Source organism: Thermobia domestica, chromosome 7 (genome assembly GCF_964235325.1).
Source record: "Thermobia domestica chromosome 7, izTheDome1.hap1.1, whole genome shotgun sequence".
Classification (NCBI taxonomy): Eukaryota; Metazoa; Arthropoda; class Insecta; order Zygentoma; family Lepismatidae; genus Thermobia; species Thermobia domestica.
The window spans coordinates 180769707-180786185 of NC_137460.1; the positions used below are offsets into that span (position 1 = coordinate 180769707).

The 16479-nt window shown below is 36.3% G+C and overlaps 1 protein-coding gene across 1 annotated transcript; it reads right to left on the bottom strand.

Annotated features, from left to right (window-relative positions):
• Positions 1-13151: 13151 nt before the first annotated feature.
• On the bottom strand, positions 13152-13961 carry LOC145689429 (zinc finger MYM-type protein 1-like). The gene has a single exon (XM_081763587.1). It carries the CDS (start codon positions 13959-13961, stop codon positions 13152-13154), a length of 810 nt encoding a protein of 269 aa, XP_081619713.1.
• Between the last annotated feature and the right edge of the window lie 2518 nt (positions 13962-16479).

Consider the following 16479-nt stretch of genomic DNA (forward strand, 5'->3'; position numbering starts at 1 on the left):
GTACCCTATTTTCTCAGTTGTAATGCTTCGAAACTGATCCAGGTTAGTGCTGTTATCTAGTTTAGATTATGAAAGACATACCGCATCAGCGAGGCGCCAGTTGCTGCTAGGTGTGGTTCATGGCATGGCGAAATGTTGTTTTGCTGTAATTTCTTCTAATTTACTTCGTTCGCAGATTTAGAGGTATGTATTGAAATACTTAGTTGATTTTTATATTGTGTATACAGTGTTTTAGCGTAGTGTGTTAGTAGTAAGTTCATGCTAAATCTGTTCATATGAAACGACGTGAAACTGTTGAAGGTTCAATATTTCTTTCTCGGCGTGGAATGGGGTAATTGCACGCATGTCGTCCATTGTGCGTGGTATTGTCCCTTCACGAAGCAGTTATCAAAAAAGCTTATGCTGCGTTTCTTTTCCTTTTTTATGTTTATTGCAAATGCCATGACACTATATTAGACAAACAGAGAAGTGCAAATGGACATTGGAACAGCTACAAAACGCCATAGGAACAATAAATGGCGGAAGAAAAGTTAAAGAAGTAGCAAAAGATTTTGGGATACATGAGCAGGGACGTGTAGTGCGTATTACCGCTGTTACCGGCGGTAACGGTAAAAATCGTTTCTTCCATCTTGCCAATCAAGGCAAGTGGTTCACTAAGCTCAAATGAGGCTGCGAAGGCAAAAGCCTATTTGTACCTACAAAATACAAAGGCGTATCCTGTTTTTTTTTAAAAAAATTATTATTCTCTCTTTGTAATTATATTCTCATTAATGCGATTCTCAATCCTTCTAACGGAAGTTTTACCTTTAGCAAATAAAAATAACTTTTGTTTTTCTAACCACTTCTCTCTTTTCTTTCTCTTGGTGTTTTTCTTTTTGTTTGTCTGTCTGTCTGTCTGTCAACACCAGGAATATAATACCTACGCAAGGAATCAAGTTGTTTCCTTAGTTGTATATATATATATATATATATATATATATATATATATATATATATACATATATATATATATATTCTTATTCTCTTTTCTCTCTTTCTTTCTAGCAGGGTTTCCGACCATGCATGGATTTTAAAATTCATGTACTCCTTTCTACTGTTTATACTCTATTTTTCTCTCCCTCTTTTCAACTTACAACTCTTTTCTCTATTTATTCTTTTTACGCACATAGATATATTTACTTAATTGGTTAGGTACCTATTTACTTGTCTATTTATTTATGTATTAATATATCATTTCTTTCAGAAAGCCTGCATCATCATTGAATTTCTCGTTAGAAGTTCCTACGCCTACCGATAAAAACTTATTAAAACAACTTTTTTTGACTATGCAGTGTGAGAAGATCGAACAAAATCGATCAGGTTTGGAACTAGAGAACTTAGATAATATAACTTCATTCGTTCAATATTAACTTTCTTCATAATGCACGTTGCATACATTTAGGAAATAACCCCGGCTTAATTACGAAATTTTGTAATTAGGACTAAATCATTTACTTTATACGTATGGGCTTTCTTATGTTCCTCAATTTTGGCTTTTTGTTTTTAATTAAGGCCCTTTGAGCTAGTTTTCTTATACGACTAAGATTCCTTTTCTCGAGTTTCCCATACGGGGTTCGACATAGTGTCTCGACTTCGATACCTAATACAGCCTTTCTACCAAACACCAATTCAAAAGGAGAATAAGGATGGTGTTCGTGTCTAGTTGTAGTTTAGATTTCGATACTTCGATTTTCTCAGCGGAGAGTGAGCTGGCTTTAACCGTGTTCACTCTTACCTCTGGTGTAGGAACACATTTCTCTAAATGTCCTACGATTTGAGAGTCAGGTATAATCACATCTCGTTTACTCAGATTGAATACAGGCAGTTTGGCAAACCCATTTTCTTCCACAAAAATTGTGGGTGGTACTAAACATCAGTAAGATGGATGTGAAACGTCATTCGGTTCCACATAATAATTTCCAACTATAGAATAACTTGGCTTAACTTTTACTAAACCAACTTTTTCAGCAGGTATTTGCATGCACTCAACTGTTTTAATTAGATTAGGTAATGAGTGAGTTTCAATACAATTGATTTTCAAGATAGGACATTCGTTCTCCGGTTGTGAATCTAGAATAACATATTCAGAAGAGGAACCTGAATCATTAAGTTCTAAACAATTTTGAGTCACTTTAGCGTTCGGACGCGGCACCGATGTTAGGCTAACATTTCTATTTGTCCGAGGGTTACCCTTTTTGTTGTAAAACTGAATATGTGACAGGTTTAATACTATTTGTTCCTTGCGGCTTGGCAAATACTGAACATAAAACTTCATGTTAGAACCATTTTCTCGTCTAATTGAGACTGTTTAACTAATGCTACGTTTAACCATAAACGACGCGATCTTCGACCATAGGTTCCAACTTGGAAACTTAACCGAACCACTGGGAGTGGTTGAGTTAACTTATCCCCTAATGTGCGCAAACGAATAGTGGCACGCATTCGCTTAGCAATTGGAAAATTTTGAGGAATCATTTCTTCAGCCAACACAGAGATCTGAGAACCACTGTCTATCAATGCATCTACTTTTCTATTAAAAATTCAAATCGGAATCGTGGGCAATCTGTGATCACACAATTTCGTTCGAGCTCTTTTCACTTCAATTGGCCTACCATCTCTTCCGATTTCACGCTTATACGTCCACATTTTTTTGACAAACGAATTGTTTCTAACACCCGTATAAGGTTTTACATGATATGGTCTTTTAAATTCTCTACATTTTCTCTTCATTTCCCGATGAGATTCAGTATAAATGTCAGCTAAGTACAATAAACGCAACACATGAATAGCTTGATCTATTGTCGATACTTCCTTTAATACTAAGGCCTGAACATAATTTGAAGGCAACGCTTTATACAGTAGGCGTAACAACTCCCTCTCTCTCCCATTTCAGGTCTTACGAATTTCCAGTCTCGTATTAAAGTATACGCGAAGTTATCAGGAGGGAAACGAGGAGGGAGTCGTTTTCTCTTTAACTTTTGTTCAAGCTGAACTTTATACAAATCATCAGGAAATGCTCGAGAAATCATTTGCTTTAATTTTCGAAACTGCAACTGTTGGATAGCATCCTTATGACATAGGAACCAATCAAGGGCCGAATTTTCGAGACAGGCCGCTAAATAAATACATTGCTTCTGGTCGAGCCAGTTGAGGGCACGAGCTATGGTCTGATATTCATCAAGGAATCTAGTAACAGATTCTTTAGGACTTCCTTTAAATTTCGGCAATTTCAATACCGGTACACTGGCTACTCGATCGTCAGTTTCTTCCTGTGCACTTGATTCATCACGATTTTGCCTATTTTCTATTTGGGGTTCTTTCGGAGGGGGTGTATTAACTTCTATTGGCTTATTCTCGTCCAAGTGTAATGAATCCTCTGAGGGAGTCTTTACTTCGTGATTATTTAAAATTTCTTGCCTAATGTCATTATATAACAAAAGTTCAAGTGCGTTATCGGGAGTGGGGGAATATTTCACTTGAGGAGGGTGAGAAGCAATTTGCGGATATTTAGGAAAACTTAGATTCTCAATACAAGGTTCTTCATTTATGAACTCTAAGTTCTTCGCCTGAGTCATATGAGAAGGGACTTGGTGTTAGTACATTACGTGCAGTCTTTTCCTGATAGAGCTCCTTCTTTGCCAATTGTTTAATTTCGTCATCGGAATCATATTTACTTGATTCTGGTGGTGATTTTTCTGGGAGTTTACCTTCCAAGGGTTCGCCCACGTGAGGTGGTATATCAAATGTAAGATAAACTTCATTTTTGACCGCTTCTGAAACAACTATGTGCTGTTGTTTCTCTTTCTTTAAAGGTGTTGACGTTAACTTAGGGTCAAACTCAAAATCGCTCGTCATAATGCCAGGAGACTCTTCGGATGAACTATCTGCACCTTCATTACAAGGGTTAGTCAGTTGTTCTGGCTTAAGGAAAATCGTTAGTTTCGCGACCACTGGTTTATATTGTGTACTGTCCAAAGGAGTCAATGATGGCATTTTATTACAAGTTTCTTCAAACTTCGCTAGATTTTCTTTATAACGCTGAGTTTGTGTTATTGGTTGCCTATCCACAGGATCTGGTAAACTATACTGCTGTGGATGGTTCATTCGCGGTTCAAGTGAAGTAGGCGAACTGGCTACTGGCAAATTGGCTTGCTGCACGGGCAGATCAGTTGCTTCTTTTGCCAGGGGACATAACTCGGAACGCAAGGCCTTCGTGAGCGCGGTTTTCTGAGCAAGAGATTTCCTACAATATTTGCAATTTGCTTCACCCGATTTTGCAATATACCAAGCATGAAATTTTGGTGGAGATTTCTTAGGCTTGAAAAAGGGGAACCAATGGAAGGACATTTCGAATTATTTCATAAAAAATTTGTTTTCACTAATCGAAGGAAGGAAAACATATAATGGGGGGGGGTATTTCACTATGAGCAATATAAACAATCACTAATTGCCATTGTAATCCACAATAACACATTTGTAAAATTGCGACAATTTACATAATTCACTTAAATTATAATGCACTACGAAAAAAAAATACCAAAACATAAACATAAGACACAGAATAGAAAAGGAAGGATGTCATAGCAGCACCACAAAAGTTTTCGTCCCGAAAAACGAAAAAAGAAGAAAAGCTTTGGACGAGCCCCCATTTGTGACGATGTGCAGATCTCTTTTAATTATTTAGCTCGTTTTATTCCACATTCCTTAGAGAACTGCTCACGCTATATCTTAGCGGGTGTCACGAAAGAAGTATAGTTAAACTACACCATGATTTTCATGGGAAAAAGTGGTTTAATCTAGGGGAATGACAACACTATTTATAAAAAGTAAGTTTATTACATAACTAAAATGGTAATATACAACAACATTTAATTTAGTGATTCAACAAGTGTATTTTGATATCTGATAGTTCATTTGATAGTTATATATTTTAACATAGATCGATTAACAGGTAAGTTATTCAAATATTTAAGTTATTGGAGATGGAAGATGATATATGAATATGCGAAAACAGTTCTTAACCTTGAAAGTTTTACGGTAGGTAGACAAATCATTTTGAAGTACCGCATGACATCTCTAAACTTGAATTTTATGATGTAACAAGGGCTTATACATAACTTATGGTAGTATTCTTGTAACTCTTACAAGCTGTGACGATGATTCTGTCTGCTCACAACCGACGTCTCGAATTTCTTGAACCTCTGGACCTCGGAACTTCTGAACTTCTGAACAACCGTTTGAGACATTGAGGTTCTTTTGTTATTCTCGAGGGACGCACCCAAACCTTATATCCGTCAGTACATCCGTTCTATCATCTCCACAAATATGGAAACTTATTGCTCTTTTGCATTCTGATTGGCTCTTAGAGACTGCCGCACCCAAGATACGTGGCGTGACACACATATACACACGTGTACTGTCACAGCCGGAAGAATTCAATAGCATGATTTCTAGATTTATCCATAGATTCTTAACTATTTAACCAATTTTCGCTTATTAATGCGGCGTCACGTTGTCAAAATTATGATTAATGTATCCTGTATGAAGATTATGAGTAATCTTCGACAAGTAAACTTCCTACAAAATTGCGCAGCAATAGCAACATCAGTCACCTTCAGAAAGTTTTACGTATTTCCTTTCTCTGTTACTAGCTTGCAGCAAGGCAAGAGAGAAAAACGTCCTTTAAAATGCATATTAATTCAAAATGATCTTTTCAATTCTCTCAATATTTTGGGATCCAGCGTCACAATGCTAATTTAACATTGTTAACAGGCGTTGGAGAAGGAATAACAGTTTGCGTACTACTACAGGAGTTGAAGGAACAAATGCCAAACCTGTGAAGTTTGAGAATTTGTTTGTTATAAACTGTTTGAGATTTATAATCTAGTAAAAACTAACTCGAGAGAAGCACAGGAATGGGTGTTATCGGGGATACTCTAAATAGGAGTGTAAACGAGTAGTTACCTATCAATACCCTTAAAGTAACAGCTTTTGTTAGTTCTAGTTCAATATCAGATAGGTGCGGGTGCCGGTACTAAACGGTCTGAGGGTGTAGATGCCGGTGCCGAAGGGTCTGAAAGATGTAGGGCCCTCGAGTTTACTCGTTTTCTAGTTTAGAATTTTGTACATTATGGGGCGGAGCCTGGCTCCGAACTGACCAAGGGGGAGGGAAAAGGGGTAAAGGAATAAAATGGAGGGAACTAGACTAATAACACTGGGTTCAATGCATAAGGATATGTTGGGGCAAGTAAATGAAACTTGATGTATACCATACCAACAGTCTGTTACGATTTTTACCACGTGAGCCACGATGTGTAGGTTTCTTGTCAGGCTATCGTTTTGAATTTCGTGAGTGCCTTTGGCCTGTAGAGGTACAGATTACTGCTGGTATCCTGGTATGGTTCGGTCCTGGAATCTACATGTAGAACATTTATGATTCCACTGGCTATTGCACTGACGATTAGTTGAAACCTCTGTACCAATGCATTGTTAAAATACAAAATAACTACCACTTCAACGTGGTATTTGTGTGTTAATTTAACCAGTCTTGAGAAGTAACGTAACGCAAGTAACGCGTTACTTGTAACGCGTTACTTTTTAAGTAACATTTCGTAGTAACGCGTTACATTTTTTCCAAAGTAACTGTAACGGTAACGCATTACAAATTTTCAGGTAATGTATCTAGTTTCCGTTACCTTTTCTGCGTTACATTTCGGATGAGTAACTACAATATAGGCCTATGTATATCTTTTTCGGAAACAAATGTTTCTTTTCTGTAAGTGAATTTCTCAGAATTGGGCAAAGGAGAATGAAGTATGTCAAAGATCTTAATGCCATTTGCTGTTTTTAGAAGATGAGTACAGCCTCCGGGAAATCGCATGTACTGATTGCAAGCACCTGAAAGATTTTATCATAGATTTTGACAGCTCTAAATCAATACATTCAGTGTGTGAACTGTGAGCGCAATGGTAGTCTAGTTTACTTTGATTGGTGTTCTTTTTATAAAGATGGAGTACGAAAATATTTTACCGTTCGAACATTTGAAAGAATATTTTTTTCTTAAGGGTGAGGACGATCGGAGACAGAATTTAAAAGTAAAGTGCCTAAATTACCCGGAGGGAAATATTTATCAACAGCTAGGGTGCCATAATTAACGATATATAGTAAGGGGTTCCGGGTTAATATGAATAAACTATGTTCTGATGCGCAGGCCTACTTTCTTACTATAAAACATTTTGTTGATGGTATGTGATATTGGACTTTTTTCAGGTCAGTTTGCGTATCTTAAGAGTTCCGTTGATTATAAAGTTTAGAACAACTAGCTTTAAAAAACATGTATCGATTTTTGAGTTACTGGCAAGCTTTGATTCACCCCCAGTTCATGTGTGCTCATTTTATTAGTTATAGTGTAATGCTTCTCTATATTCTGTATTTTTAGTTTTACATAACAATATTGTTATTATTAAATAATTAGTTTAGCAGAATAGCAAGCAGCCATTTTTTCTAATGCAGTGTCGCATTTTAGTCAATGTTCCATTATATGAAAATGCTCATACAGCTGTCAAATAAGAATTTGTGCTTGTATCTACATAAAGCGATTCAGAACGTGCAATATTGCGTTTATAAAGTCAAGGAAGTATATCAAATTTCCAATAAACTTGTTCGCATGAAAGGATATAGCAGCGCTACTATTATCAACCTACAGTTCTAAACATTTACGGTGATTGGGGAAAATCAGAATGTGCAATAATAATAATAATAATAATAATAATAATAATAATAATAATAATAATAATAATAATAATAATAATAATAATAATAATAATAGTGGTAGTAGTAGTAGTAATAGTACGGAAAATGGAAGTAATAACAATGTTCTTTTTTATTTATTCAAAGTTTCGGACCTAAAAATAACGCGTTAGTAACGCGTTACTTTCGAAGTAGGGTAACAGTTACTTTTTGGGAGAAGTAACGCGTTAGTAACGCGTTACATTTTAAGGGAAAGTAAAGTAACTTGTAACGAGTTACAATTTTACAAGTAACTTACCCAACACTGAATTTAACACCAAAAATGTTTTTGTCTGTCATCCCGGTTAAGGGTTTTGCCCTTTTTTGGGGTAAGTGCTTCAAATATAAGAGTTGGATTGAACTTTAATGTGGTTGGTCTAAGAGGTGTACATATATTTAATATTTATTCATTCATTAAGTACATATACATATAGAGGGGTGATTGAAGGGTGAGAAATAACATATAATGAGGTACAAGCATAATATAATGGGAGGCCAAATGTGCAACAGTAATATTGTAGAAAAATACATTTATTAGCATGGCGTGTTGTGTTATAGCGAATGCAAATCTGGAATGAATATAGTGCAGGTTGCAGTGGGCAGAGATGTAGATGAAGATGAAATGCAGTGGTCTGAACGCCACATCACAGGGATTTGTTAGTTCTAACTAATACAAGTTATCTTCTGTTCCTGGGGCGATTCAGGAACTGATGAAGATAGAGGAAGCAAATATTAATAGGTAGTTACGGTGCATATGATGGGTAGATGAATGATAAAAGCTCACGTGGTTCGTAGATGTGAAGGATTCGGGATCCACTACAGTATCATCTACTTGCAAATCATAAAGAGTCATGAAGTGCTGTAGGGGAGTATCGACGTAAGTTGAGGGTACGTTATGATCCCGATTGTATCGTAGGATATCAAGTAACATGGGATGCTGCTGTTCAATTCGCTTGCCAACGTACTGAATACGAAGCCGTTCGAGATGATGCAATAAAGGTGGAAAATCAATCAGCTCGTAAAGTAATCGTGTCGGATGCGATGTGCTAGGCGTAGAGCATGACGCTCTAGTATAGCTAATTTCTGATAGAATTTTGGCGGTGCGGATGTCCAGGCAGTGTGTCCATATGTTAGTGTACTGTGCATAAAGACCTTATATGCATTAAGGACTGTTAATGCTTTTAGCCTCCAGGTTGTACTGACTAATCGCTTGAGGAGGTTGAGCCGATTTTGTACTTGACGTATGATCTTAGTGAGGTGTGGAATCTAAGTAAGTTTTGAGTCAAATATGACATCAAGATAAGTGAGAGTATTTGACGCCAGGACAGGTGTATGATCTACTTGGAAGTTAAAGCGACCTGGATTCCTGTATATTCCTGAACGACGTCTACGTGGCAGGAAAATAATAGCCTGAGGTTTCGTAGAATTAATACTTAACCGCCATATATTACACCAGTGAACGAATGCGTCAATTGCCGTTTGCATGCTTTTATTGATGGATTGCACAGTGTGGGCCATCGTGAAAAAGGCGGTGTCGATAGCAAACTGAAATATGTTTATGTTGTATGGAACAACAAGGTCGGCAACATAAAATAGGTATAGCAGGAGAGACAGTGACGAGCTTTGAGGAACGCCAGATTGGAGGAAGATTGGATGAGAAAGTGTTCCGTTAATACGTTTTTTTTTTATTTTCGGGGGAAAACGGTTCTTGGGGGCAAAAGCCCCTGTCCAAAATTTTGGAATTTGACCCCGAAAGGAAAGAAGAAGTGGACCGAAGTGAATGAAATGTGCAAAATATTGTAGAGCTAAGATAAGGGAATACGTGTTTAGTATTTTCCTGAAAAGAAAAATAAACTGTTGAGTGGACCGAGGCGTTGAGTGACGGGAGGAGTGGACGGAAGCGAATGAAATTGTATGTAGATATTGGATATGTAAAATATGGCCTTTCGTGTTTCACAAGTGTCGTGTCTCCATCCGATTTCTTCAAATTTGGCAGATCAACTACAAGCAGTATAGCGTATTTTATAGTATTTGAGGAGGAGCCTTTAACTCTTACAATGTTTTTCCGCATAAACAAAAACACCTGTCGATTTATTTCCAGTTTGCTGTTGATGTGCCAAGTTTTAAGCAAAACGGACAGGGACACTTAAGAAACACGAAAGACCTTATTCTACATTGGGCTTATATATCTCCACACAATTTCATTTGCTTCGGTCCACTCCTTCCTGTGCTATTATGGTAATATTTACTTTTTGTCCGATGGGGCCTAGGCCCCAACACTGTTTCTCCTCAAAAATTAAAACAGGTTTCATTTATTGTTTTGCAAATTGTCCCTATACGAACTTTCATTGCAATTCTCCATATTCTGTAGGAACTTCTAACGTATGCTTATTTGCGATTTCGATATTTCGTAATCAACGGTTTAGAAAGTCCGTGCCTCACTCAACCGCTTTTTTCCAGGAAAATACGAAACCCTATTATCTCATTTTACGTCTACAATATCTGTGCACAATTACATTCAATTCGGTGCACTTCTTCTTGTCTTTTGGGTCTCAAATTTCAAAATTTTGGCTGGGGGCTTTTGCCCCCTAAAACCGTTTTTCCACAGAAAATAAAAAAGTACCCGTTTATTTTATGTGTATTCCCCTACAAAATATGTCGTTCCAATTCTTCATGTCCTTCAAGCACTTCTGACATACTGTTATTAGCACTTTTGATATTTCATGATCAAAGTTTTGGAGGAGTCTGTGTCCCACCTAAACGTTTTTTTTTTTTTCAGGAAAATAAGAAACCCGTATTCCCTCATTTTATGTCTACAATATCTGTGCACAATTACATTCACTTCTGTTCACTTTCTCTGGCCTTTCGGGCCTCAACTTTCAAAATTTGCTTTTGCACCCTAAAACCGTTGTTCCGCAGAAAATAAACCCGTATTCCTTTATTTTTTGCGTATTGTTCATACAAAAAGTTTCGTTGCAATTTTTCATGTCCTTTATACACATCTGAGATACTGTTACTAGCACTTTTGATATTTCGTGATGAGTTTTGTAGGGATCCGTGCCCCACCTAACCGTTTTCTCCAGGAAAATACGAAACACGTATTCCCTCACTTTATGTCTAGAATATGTGTGTACAATTTCGTTCCCGTATTCGTTTTTATTTGTGTATTGTTCATACACAAAGTTTCGTTGCAATTTTTCATGTCCTTTACACGCATCTGACATACCGTTACTAGCAATTTCAATATTTCGTGATGAGTTTTGTAGGGATCCGTGCCCCACCTAACCGTTTTCTCAAGGAAAATACGAAACACGTATTCCCTCATTTTATGTCTAGAATATGTGTGTACAATTTCGTTGAATTCGGTTCACTTGTTTTCTGCCTTTCGAGTGTCAACTTTCAAAATTTTTGCTGGGGGCTCTTGCACCCTAAAACCGTATTTCCGCAGAAAATAAAAAACGTATTCGTTTATTTCATGTGTAGTCATAGGCGAAGGTAGGAAGATAAAGTTGAGGGTAACCATATATATATATATATATATATATATATATATATATATATAGATAGATAGATAGATAGATAGATAGATATAGATAGATAGATAGATAGATAGATAGATAGATAGATAGATAGATAGATAGATAGATAGATAGATAGATAGATAGATAGATAGATAGATAGATGTGTGTGGGTGTGTGTGGCTAGCTAGTATTCTGTAGAGCCATGCATCTACAATTTGAGGTAGAATCAAAAACCCCGTAAAGTTTTTTTTTTTTCTTCGGAGGTATTTTAATGCTCTCCCAGTGGGAATCTAAACCAGAACTACGTTCATTATGCGCTAGCCACTGAGTCAGGAAGAATGGTTATAAACATGCCCGAATCCAGTGCTTTATCCGATCAAAAACAATTGGCTATTCCAGCTTTATCCTTGCTTTGCGACCTGGCCTTTGGTAGCACACTACGATTATTTTACGATTACAGAGTCCATCTATACCTAAGGTACGTGTGCTAATCATCCAGCTAAGCTGGAGATTGCGGAAGCAACACAAACAATCAAAATAACTACAAGCATTACCAATACATAATTATTATCAAACACAATAGTGGGTTGTTGCTTTTTGATTTTACTATCAGAAGCGTTTATCATGGATTGACAAGAGATAAGGTGTTTATACATGTAAAGCACAATAACTAAAACATTAAGAATAACGGGAATTTTCTATTTGTTTACATCACTAACACCTTCTTTAAAATATTAAAAATTATTTTAATTCGTCGAATAATTTCATTGGAATCGGGAGAAACCCACGAACGCAATGTTGTCTACCACAGACTCACTTGGCCTGGAATCGAATCAGAGACCCGCTTGTACAGTGGGACATAAATATCGCAACTCTACTATTGTCTTAAGACTTTATCTTATGCAATTTATTTGAGATCAATATTCCACAGGTTGCTGCGTAGGCAATCTAACCTTAAACTAACGCCTGACAGGCAAGTAACCACCGAAATATTGATTTCAAACACATAAAATAAATTATTGGACTATAATAGAGTTGCGATATTTATGTGGCCCACTGTACAAGATGTGAGAGTAATAATACATTCCAGAATAGGAAGCTAAATTCCAATGCTTGCAACACAATCATGTTACATACAAAAAATAGAAAGAGAACATTGAAAATACGTTTATAATTTTGTAAGAAGTTATTAGTATGAAAGATGGTGCTTATTTTATCAATGTTTGAGATAATCTATTCTAGAAGAAATCTTCTGCGCGTGTCCTGTTTCCTCCCGTATACTTCAATCACAGAGTTGCGGTCTAGTATCTTAAGGATACGAGCTTCGGAGAACAGTACCATAAGGTGTGAAAATCGGTCCGACTCACACTAAAACGAAGCCAATTATTAATGCGCCGCATTGTCGAAAGTACTCTTTCACACATCGCACTGTTCGATGGCAATGTCATACTTATTTGAATCATTTTGTGCAAATTAGGATACACGCCACTTGGAATTCTCGACTGTGGCTCAGTCACCAATTTGTTCTGCTTCTCATTTCTGCTAGGTGAATACGTTTATCAATACCAGCCATGGAAAAGTCGTTTATGGAAAAGTCACCATTTTCTTAATTTAATCGCAAGAAATCTTCACTTGAAATAGCCAAATCAATGGCCTCGCCAGAAAATCTTCTGTTCATTTCACTGACAAAAACGTCCATTACAGGATAGAAGACCTGATAGATATATTTGTCAACAAGATGGTCATTTGTATCACTTTCATAAATATTCTTCTGTCCAATAGGCTCAAACACAACATAATCGTTTAAATTGCTCGCAAGTAGTCGATTACGCTCCCGATTACGCGCCGATTACGCTCTGAACTGCTGTGTGAATTCTCAAATTCTCGCAAATGCATGCCATTCACTTCAGAGAAAGTTTTCACTTCTTTCCATATATTCAAAAATTCTTCATGATTTCTTTGAGAAGAAAGGCTATCTATCAACGCTTTCACTGATTGGTAACACAATGCAATACAAGTATCAACCCTTTGTAGCGACATGCTCAAAACATTCACCAGACTTAAGTACTTATCAAAAACTATGAGGCACATAACAAAGTCTAGGGATTGAATGTTACTTGATAGTCCTTTTTCTTGACACGATTTAGGAGGTCGAAAATTCGTCGAAAAATTCTCTAACACCTCAATGATAGATTTGATAGAGTTGATTTTGACATTCGCCACTGCTGTTGCTCTACATGCCCACCTTGTATCACTTAATTTGCTTATCTCACGTAGATTTACCTTTAGTTCTTTGTGCGTGGAAATAAAACGAGAATGATTCTCTGCATCTGCGAAAAATTCGTGCAGAGACTGCATTGTATTAAAGAAAAAATATGCAAGATAAATGTAATTGCAAGCCGCAATTAGTACTAAATTAAGTTTATGTGCCATACAATGCACATAAACTCCATATGGATGAGTCTCGCGAATTATTGCCTGAAGTCCTTGATTAACACCAGCCATTACAGCAGCACCATCGTAATAAGACTGTCCAATTATTACGGCGGTGATTCCATATTTATCAATTACATGTTTTATAACTTTAGCTAAACCAGGTGCTGATCTTCCCATTGATATATTTTCCATGCATAGCAATCTTTCTCTCACTACTGATTCGTACACGTAACGCACACAATTACACAATTGCTTAGTTTTGTGTGATTTTGCTTCATCGACAAGTAAAGCAAAAAATCCAGAGTCATTTACTTCTTTCACTATTTGTCGAATCACTTCGTCCTAGCGTACTTCAAGGAGTTCATTTTGAACCATGCTGCTCGTTAAATTGTGGTAACATGTAAATTTTCTTCTAAAATTTTCATCGTGCTTCGCGAAGTTTACACAATTCAAGAAAATTTCCCTTGTTCGTTGACGATTCTGATTGGTTATGTCCGCGAAACGCTAGTCCTTGTTTAGCCAGATACAGTACAATATCTATAACTTTAATTAAATATGACTTGTTTTCCTCCACAAGCTTTCTGTGTGATGTAGACACCTGACTTGCCACAGATACAAAATTCTGTTTGTATTCCATCCACTTTTCATGGAAAATAAATGATCAAAACTAACGGCATGCTTACTGAGCTTCTCAAACATTTTCTTCCAGTTTCTCATTCCTTTCTCTGTAAATATGTCTTCCCTTATTCCTGATGGAAACTGTCTACATGCAAAGAAAAACACTGCATCTCTTTGAACACTATACGTAACCATTCACATTTATTATACCAAGATGAACTAAAACTGCTGCGAACACTTCCAAATTCTGTCGAAGGATGAACAGATAAAACTGTTCTTTCTGGTCCAGTTGTAAGGTCACCAAGATCACTTAAAGTTAATTCAGAAGAATTTTTTACCTGTGTACTTACACTAGAAAGGGTCGTGTTATCAATTGTATTAATAAAACTATTAGTTTCGAAAGTACACTGCACATTACTTTCCGATTGACCTTGTTAAAGTCCTTGTTAAAGTTTATTTATCCTGAAGTAGAAGGGACACCTTCTATCTCCTTGTTCACTGCTAAAGGAACTTTCGTCTTAACGTGACATTATAGTTCACTATTATTATTTGATCTCTTTTCACTGCTTTTAGTGAAAAAAGTTCTTATATCTCTATAGCTACACATGGCTATCCACAAACAAGATAAAACTGCACAAGAAGTAATGCTGAATTGCAAATTCTTCTCTCTTTCTTTCTTTATGCACCGTATCACATGAAAAAAGGGTGCACAGATTATAAATCGTATTGGTTGGTGGAGAATTTTCATTGTTTTCTTCTTTTATGTCATGCATTTCAACATACCAATGTTGCTAAGCACATTATAGTACATAAATAATTAATATTTCTTTTAGAAAATTAGTCGTTTCGTACTATTTGAGGAAAGGTTCGACACAGTCAATTAAACTTGCGGCCTCATTGTCGAGTAATAATAATAATAATAATAATAATAATAATAATAATAATAATAATAATAATAATAATAATAATAATAATAATAATAAAAGTAATAATAATGAAAGATCTGAATGATAAAGGTATTTTTCAACTTTCTATTACAAATTCCTGTGGGCTTCCGTGAATCTGGATATATTGTTTTTATAAGGAATAAAGGGGCTTGAAACAACAATTTGGCAAATATGATTTGTATCAAACACAAAAAGCCGTATCAGTTATTTTACGAAGAACTAAGCACAGAAGCCAAGCCTGCTGACAGCTTGCTTTTTCGCCTGACGGCAGCTTCAGTTTTAAAATTGACTTTCATTATGTCAATATATTGTGTAGCTATCAGTCAATCACACAGGTTATTTGCAACAGGTTAATCAAATGACGCTGTTGTAGACAGTGGTAGTGGAAGATGACAACCTTTGCCCGAGATGTTTTACAAGAAAGGTTTTGTTTATCGGGTAGGAAGCAAAGTCCATCGTAAGTTGTAATCCCTTCCTCTCTTCAATGCACACTGTGTGAAATTTAACTAGTATGCTGTAGTGAGTTACAGAAAAGAGAATGCTATTTTTTATTTTTAAAAAAATGACATTATCAAATAAGATTGATCATTATCACAAAATATTCAAGATGAAAAATGTTCATTTAACAGTCGTCGTACTAGTTGTTTGCACCGAAATTCCCATAATGTGCTTTCTTCTTTACTAATGTGAGCTCCGAGCTTCTTTGTGGCTAAGTGGTTAGCGTATGCGCCTTTGGCGTGAGAGACCCGGGTTCGATTCCCGGCGGGAGCTCATGTGGTTCGGATTTCACGATTAATCAGTAGGTCCCGTCTCATATAGCCTCGCTGCTGAAAGGAGTTAAAATCACCTCAACTAATATGAGCTCCTTCGCAATGGTACAGGGTTATTTCATAACTTCTTCGAGAAGATCTTTGTAGGAATGAAGAATCATCAAGTAGTTAATCTATGTTGGGTCATGTATTCCGAAGATAAGATTTCATTCTTCATAGAATCGAAAATAATCTTTCTGGTGTCACTGAAGTCATAGAAACAGTAAACAAAGCATTGTTATCTTATTAACTTCCGAAAACAAATAATGAATTATCTCTTTTGGCTCAGATTTCAATAAGACAATCAGGTCTTTGAAAGAA